At 39.8% G+C, this 9,441-nt stretch overlaps 2 protein-coding genes across 3 annotated transcripts in view; one reads left to right on the top strand and one right to left on the bottom strand.

Moving 5' to 3' along the window:
• Nucleotides 1-221: 221 nt before the first annotated feature.
• On the bottom strand, nt 222-6,250 carry dffa (DNA fragmentation factor, alpha polypeptide). Its single transcript, XM_057817865.1, has 6 exons — nt 5,609-6,250; nt 3,520-3,678; nt 3,258-3,412; nt 2,880-3,087; nt 2,025-2,155; nt 222-1,481 (listed from the first exon to the last, which is right to left on the bottom strand). The coding sequence occupies exons 1-6, from the start codon at nt 5,700-5,702 to the stop codon at nt 1,266-1,268; spliced, it is 963 nt and encodes a 320-aa protein (XP_057673848.1). The 5' UTR covers nt 5,703-6,250; the 3' UTR covers nt 222-1,265.
• pex14 (peroxisomal biogenesis factor 14) overlaps nt 5,882-9,441 on the top strand; it is a 101,692-nt gene continuing 98,132 nt past the window's right edge. Inside the window, exon 1 of one of the 2 annotated variants that reach the window (XM_057817855.1) lies at nt 5,882-6,084. In XM_057817855.1, coding sequence (XP_057673838.1) covers nt 6,049-6,084 — 36 coding nt within the window. In that variant the 5' untranslated portion in view covers nt 5,882-6,048. The remainder of the gene's footprint in view (nt 6,085-9,441) is intronic. The other variant, XM_057817847.1, reaches the window with a different exon arrangement.

The raw sequence follows: 9,441 nt of genomic DNA, 5'->3' as shown, positions 1-9,441 counted from the left end.
CTTGTAGTGACCTCTGTGTGCACAAGGCTCATCCAGGTGAAAAATCAAATGCACTATCATGTGTGTCCACCAGAAGAGCTTGTCTTACATGACTCACATGGACCCGTATCACGTGGCTGCCAAACCAATACTTATAAAAAGTTTCATAATGGTAGATGGCTTCACGCTGGCTTGACATAACTCAAAGATCATCTTTATTAATGATTGTTGGCATGGCATGAGCACTGAAGCTTGCATGTATGAAATGAAGAACATCTTATCGTGTCGAAGTCTTTATTAGGAAAATGATAAATTAGTCTGTGCACTCGACTTTAACACCATCTCAAGCAAGGTCAGGCTTTACACAAAATAATTTGCATACTACAAATCTTGGCAATGTTGTTGCTCACAGCCAGAACTTGGGCTGCGTTTCTATCATTCTGTCAGTCAGCCATACCAATTTACACAGTGAAATTTGATGAGAAAAAGGACAAAACACAGGATACACAGGAGTGACCACACCCGCCCAAGCACCCATTACAAATCTTCTCTCTACCATAGACTTCATAACCTAGTAATGATGTCTATGTCTCTACATTACAGCTAAACCCCAAAATAGTTATTTCAGAAGTTGATCAATATCAGCCAGTACAGTGTTGCACATACAGCTAAAATTACTGGTTTATATCTCTGATTAGGCCTTCCAGTATGAAATTTTCATGTTCACCTGTTGCTCATGTAATGGATGGATGGATAGTTGTAACTGACTTCTCTGAATAAATAGGAAAATAAACAGATGAGCTTTAAACAAATACTTAATATCTAAAGATTACTGGCCTCAATCAGCAATTAGGAAATACAACACAGACACCTAATCTGTATCTGAAACACTAAGCTCATGTTCTTTACATTTAGAATAACAAGCCACACTCCACAGTGAATAATGTAACCTCTAATGTCAGAAGATGGCAACACATTAAATTTCACAGGGGCCTTTGTCATGTTTTTTTCCCATAGCATCTTATCTGTCACGTGGTATTATCAGACGTTGGATAAAAACACGTCTTGTAAAAATCTGTCCATTTTTACTTGAGGCAAAAACATTTATAAGTGGTTTTAAAGTTGCACCAAATACTACACACATCAAACTTGTTGGCATTTATTTTAAATCCAGCTGTAACGATAGTACCAGTACCCCAGTGCGAAGTCATTTTGCTGGCCCTTAGGCGGTCAGCGTAAACTGTTGAGAGTCTGTGCACAGCTGAGCCAATAGACTACTTCCCCCTTTAAGGCAACGTTCCTTCACTTTCGTCTCCCTTCTTTTCATTAGCTGACTGGTTGCTGTCCCCCTGCGGCGTGTTGCCCCTCATCGACTGCACGGCCTGGACCTGCTGAAGACGCCGGTTTAGCTCGGACTCGCAGTCTTGAAGCAGCGTTGATGTCCTAACTTTGTCCCAGCCGAGCACCTGCTGCATTACTTCCACCCCTTTGGCCACTACCATCTGAACAGAAAGTTTTAACTAATTTTACTGCATTGTATCAAGTTAGCAAATCTGATAAATCAGAATTAATTCACAAGTCAAATATTTATATTGTAAATTGGAATTGAGTACTGTTAGTGGGTGGTACGAACAGAAGTAACAGCAGTGTAGAAGTAATTTATTTTTGGGCTTCCATAGTGAGTGAGTGAGTGAGTGAGTGAGTGAGTGAGTGAGTGAGTGAGTGAGTGAGTGAGTGAGTGAGTGAGTGAGTGAGTGAGTGAGATCACACATTGACTGAAATTATTTTTTTTTTTGATAGATGTTGGCAATTTGGCTATAAAAAGGATTATTTGAATTAAATTACACCCCCAAGAGTGTTTTTTCAACCTCAACCAGATTCCACAACATTCACTGAGAGTGCACTGTACATTTTTTGCTACTTTAAAACATGTCATTTTGTACACAACTCAACATCCCTTTACAACCACACTCTCAATAAAAAAGTTAAGTTGCTTGCATTTGGACCAATACAATGAAAAGAAATTTTAAAGACGTGTGTATTACCTGAAGATCTTCAGTTGAGAGTCTGGTTTCTGGACTTGTTTTGCCTTTCAGAACCATTAAAGTCCTGGAAATGAATCCAGATGCTTGATCAACCTCCATCCCATCAGGCACATCCACACTTACATCCACTGCTACATAAAGAAAGGAAAGAAAGTGTTATTCTCTGAGGTTTATTAGCTTGATCAGCTTCACGGGGCTCAAACAAGTCAACTGTGCCAATAGTTCCACCTAGTGGCGATCGGTATAAGTGTGACTTCTCTAACAATAGAGCAGCATTGATGTTAATAGTCATTATAATAGCGTATTTTTCGGACGATAAAGTTCAAAAGATTATAAATCGCATCATCAAGGAGTTTATTTTCGTACATAAGACACACCTTATTATAAAGGGTACATCAGTCTATTTGTTATTTATCTTTTAACATTACAATTACTGTTTCATGTATTAATTCTTTGTTTTATGGTTGTATTTATGGGTTTGATGAATGATGTGTCTTTAGCACTTTCACTGAAGCAGTATAATACAGATATGCTCAAACAAAATAGGTTCGAAGTCATTAAGCACAACCAGGAATTCATATTAAATCTTATTGGATTACAAGGCACACTGTCAATATCTGGGAAAAACAGAAAAATACAGTGAGAATACCGGTTATGAAAGTACAATGTAAGAACAAATTGCCGGTCTGGGATTTACCCAGAGTACAACTGGAAAACCCATACAAGACCAGGCATGACCGACAGAAGACCTCATACCCACAGCTGTGAGGTAGGCATGCTAACCACTACATCACGTTGTCCAGTTGTGACTGCAAAGAGTTATTCACTTTTCAAATGTGCATTTCTTCAACATACCTTCCTTACTGGCCTGACCGGCCTCCTCCTGTGGCTGTCCTTCTTCTTTCTCCACTGTTTTGAGGAATAGCTGCAGCAACTCTTTGGATTGCCTCTCCTCCTCCCGACGGTCCAAGACCCTCTGAAAAGTGTCTTGAAGATTTGCAGTCTTTTTTTCTGGGAAGCCGAGAGCAGAAGCTAGCTCAGGGCATGGGACGTCCACTAAGCTCTGGAACAACATGTGACACTGATTCTACACAAAGTACTCATTTAGATGACAAATAATGGAAGGCACTGTTTGTAGTGGCTTTTACGGATACTGCAAAATGAACAATTTTATTCCCTCTCCTCCCTCTCTAAAAATACATAGAGTGACAAACTGGACTAATTGTGTCCCACCTGTAAGTCTTCCTCAGACATGAGGATGACACTGGCCAGGTCCTGCTTCAGCTGCAAGGCCAAGTCCAACCATGGAGCAGCAACAAGAGCGGCATCCACAACATCGCTCTCAAGCATCATAGAATCCCTCGCCATCCATGCTGTGCCACCATCAACTACAATAGAAAGCATAGAGGAGCACATGCCGCCAGTCAAAACTTCCGAGTTAGAACCCCACCCCACATATAAATAAACATATTTTATGGAAGGAAAAGCAGCTCACCCCTGCGAAGCGGCGACCATGTCTCCTTTTCATGCAGCAGCATAAACTTTGTGTTTAAAGGTAAACACCAAAAGTAGGCCTCATCCTTGACTATTGTTCCATCGTCTTCTAATACCACCGTGACTGGGTCATGTGTTGTGAAACCAAGAAACTCACTTCCTGCAATTCCGAAAGTTTTACAATTTTACAAAAAAAAAAAAAAAAAAAAAGGATCAATTCAGCACAAAAATGCAACTGTAATTTTATTCAAGATGTGGACAGACAGTGGCATTTAATGTTCTGGGCCCTTCTGTTTTCAGTGTTCATGTTTTCCCTCTTTTTCTGTGTGGTTTCCCACATACATGTACAGTACATGCAGGTTTATTGAAGACTTCAAGATGTGAATGATGTGATGTGAATGGCAACCAGTTTAGAGTCACCTCTTGATCAAAGTCAGCTAGGAAAGGTTCCGTCGGGTCTAACTCACTTTCAAGTAAACCCATTTATTTAGTGATGGATGCTTTGACCAGCACAAGTCTGTTACTTTACAAAAGGAGTAGCTTGACACCAGTGTTGTCAGTAACGCATTACTAACTGTTATATAATTACTCTCTTTCAGTAACGAGCAATCTAATGCGTTCATTTTTCCAATCCAGTAATCTGATTAGTAGTTCGTTTCCTTTGTGTCTGTGCATTACTATTTTGCTATTGCCTCATCATGTATGTAGAATGACGAATATTGTAGTCAAGTACGAAGAGCATTTCAAATAGAAAATGTTAGAAAGTTTCCCATTTTGTCATTATGGGTTTATTTCCGTGGTAACCGCTCAACATTACTTCCTGTTTTGGTCTTAAATCACACGCGCTAAGTGTTTAGGGACTGAGAAAGCCGTGTGCCGGTGTGGGTGCGCATTCGAGCCGAGTGCAGCCACCTGTTGAGATGTGCGAGGGAATGTTGATCTGTGTGCGTCCATAAATGAACGTATTTTTCCTTCATTCTGGAGGGTTCCAGCTACAGGTTCCTGCTACACATGCGGCCGTTTCATAACTTTGCTGTTGCAATGGCGGGTAGTCATCGCTCCAAGTCGGCAAGCATTTTTTGCATCATATTCGTGTTGCACATTTATGCCCTGAGGTGACGTGTTCCTTTAGCATCTTAGGGATGTGTTGCAAGTCCGATTGAGTGTAACGTGCTTAGTTTGTGCCACGTTTGTGGCCAAATTGACGGCGTGTATGGTGTACTTTCGGATTGTGCGCGCGCATTCGCGCCCTCCAACACCATTATGTTTATTGCACTGTTTAATTCATTTGTGTGTTGTTGATTAATGTGCAGTCAATTTGCATAGTTTTACATCGGCACTGATACGTGTTAACCCCTAAAACCTAACCCGAAGTTTAAAATTTTTGACATTACGCGGGGGTTTATTTAGTTGGTGGAGTTGATTTCAACAGATTCCATGCAGTTTGTCAGTTAGTTTCAGGGCTCCTGAGTAGGCTAAGCTAGCTTGAGTTAACGGTGGTTGAAAACAACTCCATCGACTCGAATATTAAGCCTTATGTAAAAAATTCTGATCTACCCCTTTAAATTCAATTAGTGGAAAGTCAATTACATGCGATGACATTTTTCTGTTGTCATTTTTATGTTGAGGTAGCAAAGAGAGAAAAATTGGTAAAAAGCAACCGACATCACTGCTTGACACCCAGAATGTGTAGGTTGTGCATTTCAGCAAATCAAAGCTTTTGGCCAACGCCTGGTGTTGACTAGCATCTAAGGAATGAGCAGACTGGAGGAGGGCGGTAGTTCTCAACTCATTTCACCTCAGCTCATGCGAGTTTCAGCACGTCAGAAATGTTGCTCGACGAAAAATGCCAGTTTCTGTTAGTGTGAGATTAACTTCAATAGCACTATAGCATTACCTGAGACGACTATTTAGTAACAATTCAATAAAAGATTAATTACCTTTATGTACCTATTCGTAGTAGGGGTTCATCAAATAGATCAATCAGCATCATAGCTTCATTCATATAAGTTGTTTTGTGTACAGATTACATTTATTATTTCATCAAGCCATGCGTAATAAAGTTGTGTCAAAAATGTTTATCATCTCACCTTTAATCTTCAGCTCTTCAAGCGAGGGAACCACCAAGCCATATGACTTCTGACGTGTAAAGTTGCAAACCTTGCACGGCTTCCGATCCGCCATTATGTGCAAAAACGTCTAACAATTACAATTCAGACAACAGGAGACACTTTGCTTGGCAGTTTCGAAAACGGGAACTGCGTTGACTTTAAGAACTATGGGATATGTAGTGCTTTCGCTTGCGCCTACTACAGAATGTCGTGAACAGATCTATTTTTACCCCAAACTTCAGAAACTATGACCAAAAGAGCGAAAAGTGATTAAATATGTTACATTTCTTTGATATTTAACTATAATTTAATGTTTCGGTTGGTTGATAAAGCGCCATCAAACGACTCAATATGTGCACTTTGAGCTCAGGCCAAAGCAATCAAACATCGATCAGTCTTCTGTGTTGACAGTCAGGAAGATGGCATCCACGAACCAGAATGATCAAACAGCACAGGTCAATATTTATCAAATCATGTCACTTGCCTATTAATATCCATACACGTAGTGTACTATTGTTCTTTAAATGTCAATCACATTGCTTTTATCTGACTGTTTTCATGCGGAGATTGTTAGCATATAAGCTAGTTAGCAATGCTCGGAAGCTTTCGAATGCCTTTAGAAGTTGACCTGCTGACCGAATTGACGTACTTTCCACTCTTAAGTGTTGTTTTAAACCTGTAATTGGCATCACGCGAGATGACGTGTTATTTGCTTACTTTCAAAACCGTACGTCATGGACTGTGTGTGCATATGTGCGGTTGAAGAAGTTCACTCCGTCAAGATAGCAAGGATGACTAACTTTCTTACCACCACAAGATCCATACGGTTGACATTTTCGATGCAACATGGACCAGGATAAGCCTTTATGTTCTGGTTCTTCATACCAATTTTGAATTAAAGACTCAATTGTGAGCCTGTGACATTTGGGGTTCATCTTATGTCTCTTAATGGCAACGTTCTTCGCTCCTAGATCCTGGAAATGCAAAGCAGGAACCGGACATTTTGGTATTCTAGTAATGTTTTTGTTAAATGTTTGATCATTTTGAGTTCGAGCAGCTGGTGTCTAAACTAAGACCAGCGGGCCAACTGTGGTGCAGCTTTTATTAGCCCGCAGCAAATTATGAAAAAAGAGTATTATTGACTAGAAACTGCAATTTCTGGAGAAATTACTCTAGGTCTTTGCTGTGTGGAGATAGAGATCTTAGCCCCGACCAGGGCTATCAACAGAATGGACCAACATGCCTGTCAATGGCATTAAACAAAGTGAATGCCATTAGAAATGAATGAGAAATTTGGACGTCCATGGGCGTCAATGGCAGCACCCTCCATAAGCGTCAATGGAATCGTGGACATTTGGGGGACACGTCCTATTGATATCTGGTCATTTCCTGTTGATTTGGGTATTTTTTTATTTTTTGCCATTGAAAATGAATGGGAAAAAATTTGGACGTCCATGGCCGTCAATGGCATCGACTTACATAGGCCTCAATGGAATCCAAGTGTATCGGCATCAATAGAATGGACAAACATGCCCGATAATGGCATTAAACAAAGTAAATGCCATTAGAAATGAATGGGAAATTTGGACGTCCATGGCCATCAATGGAAGCACCCTCCATAAAAGCGTCAATGGAATCGGGGACGCTTGGGGGACACGTCCTGTTGATATCTAGTCATTTCCTGTTAATTTGGGGATATTTTTGTTTTTTGCCATTGAAAATAAATGGGAAAAATTTGGATGTCCATGGCCGTCAATGGCATCGACTTACATAGGCATCAATGGAATCCAAGTGTATCGGCATCAATAGAATGGACAAACATGCCCGACAATGGCATTAAACAAAGTAAATGCTATTATAGGCTGTATTGGCACCATGGAAAAAGTGCTTAGAAAATAGATTTCGTTCCACTGAAATGGATCTACATGACCGCTGCATTATAATATGCATACGTTGCCAACTAGTACCAAAAAAAAAGTTCTACTCACGGTTTCCAGTCATTTTTTAGTAATTAGCGTTTTTGTGTCGGTCTTTTTTCCCCCGTGGCGCAGTGATATTGATACGGCGGAGTCGTATCGTCAGTGTGTGAAGCCATTTTAGGTCACGTGCACCAATAGGAGACGAGGACTGTTGCTATGGGTTTGGAAAACAAACAACATGGCGGCGACCGTGTCAAGCTACGACACGAGCGAAGATGAACAAAAGATAAGAAAACCGCATTCGAAACGTAGTCAAAAGGCATGGAAACGATGCTATATGCATCTCTCATCTGTCCAAGGGCGAAAAAGGGCAGGAATTTGGCCGAAACGGCATGCAACTTGCTAAGCCTTCGTGGCTACGTCAGACAATGGCTTTCTCTCCAGGCTCCGTCGAAGGATCTTGCTGAAAATGCATCGACTGGGATTTTTAACGACATTGACTCAAGGTAAGCAACACACACGCCTTTTTTTGTGAATAACTATGGGAGTTGGGGGGCTTCTGGTCAGATCACATATGAAGTTAAGACTTGCAATGTGAGTTCTGGGCTGTAGCGGTCATTATTATGATGTTAGATTGTTAACTTTGAGCAAAAAGTTTAGATTGACAAATAACATAGGTTTTTCATAGTATTTAGTTTGTTTAACTGTAGTTCCAAAGACCTATTTGATAATATTATTCAGGAAAAAATGGCAGAATAGACAAGCCTAGATAATTTGGATTGGAAGATTATGTAAATATGATATGGATGAAACAGTTCACACATGGTTTATGTGTGTGTGTGTGCGTGTTTTTCAGAACTGAAACACCCTTCACTGACAGCTACAACTTCTTCTGTGGGACCGTCGTCCATTAAAAGATTAGAGTTGACCAGGATCTGCTGTGAATGGACAAGCTTGTGGAAATATGGCTTTATTGGGACCATGGAAAAAGTGCTTAGAAAATGGATTTCATTCCACTACGCTGGATCTATGCGTTCAATGCATTTTTTCTAAGCCAATACCCTTCTAACTTAGTCACCAGCCAAAAATGTATCTTGATGTGAATACACAAAAATACAGATCTAGTGTTGCTGTTTTTCTTGTTTTAAGTGTTATATTAATTCTGGCAACACAAAATCTTTATCAAATGCCATAAACACATCTACCAAACATTTGAAGCCTTAGTATACACATAGGTGAATTCATGTAAATGAAATCAAATGAAATGAAATCAAATGCAAATGTAGCTAATTTCTTGAAGGAAACACTTCAACGTTAATGATTTGCACCCAGCACAATGAAATATATATTGAATTAAGCTAAAGGCTTATGTATCATATATGAAAAATATCACAACCTACTATGCAATGAAATATATAAAATAAAAAATGCACACCATGATCATAAATGGCTGAAAATCAACCGAATTGCTACCACACCCTCCTAAATGTGAATCATGGCAAAAATGGAATAAGACAAAAAATTATAGGGTGATCAAAAAATAATGTGCCAAAATCATAAGGTGATACTTAAAAAATAAAAGACATCACAAAAGAAGTGATGGACACGTGTTGAAGATAACTTCCAAGTTTTATTTCATGTTTCACAAATGCTCAAATGTGAGCACACCCAGCAGCACGGACAAAATCAAGCCACGATGAGAATTCCTCTCAAACTTGTGCATGTCGCAGTTATTGTCTTGATTGCAACTGTTGTTCGATATTTCACATCATCAGTACTTGCTGGATGTGTTGGTATGTTAAAGACAAAGTTCATTATCCATCTGTATGGCACATAACGTATGTTATACACTAAGTGTATGTTCCACCACTTCCAGCAAATATTGATGACATG

Source organism: Corythoichthys intestinalis, chromosome 2, assembly GCF_030265065.1.
Source record: "Corythoichthys intestinalis isolate RoL2023-P3 chromosome 2, ASM3026506v1, whole genome shotgun sequence".
NCBI lineage: Eukaryota > Metazoa > Chordata > Actinopteri > Syngnathiformes > Syngnathidae > Corythoichthys > Corythoichthys intestinalis.
The sequence above is the reverse complement of the archived record's forward strand: the minus strand, read 5'-3'. Positions and strand labels throughout refer to the sequence as shown.

Excerpts from the sequence above, each read along its gene's own strand:
- dffa (XM_057817865.1), bottom strand. The coding sequence starts at position 5,702 with ATGGCGGATCGGAAGCCGTGCAAGGTTTGCAACTTTACACGTCAGAAG. Across the intron at positions 3,413-3,519 it reads ATGGTCGCCGCTTCGCAGGG|TTGATGGTGGCACAGCATGG; the intron begins GTGAGCTGCTTT and ends TTTCTATTGTAG. Across the intron at positions 1,482-2,024 it reads TCTCAACTGAAGATCTTCAG|ATGGTAGTGGCCAAAGGGGT; the intron begins GTAATACACACG and ends CTTTCTGTTCAG.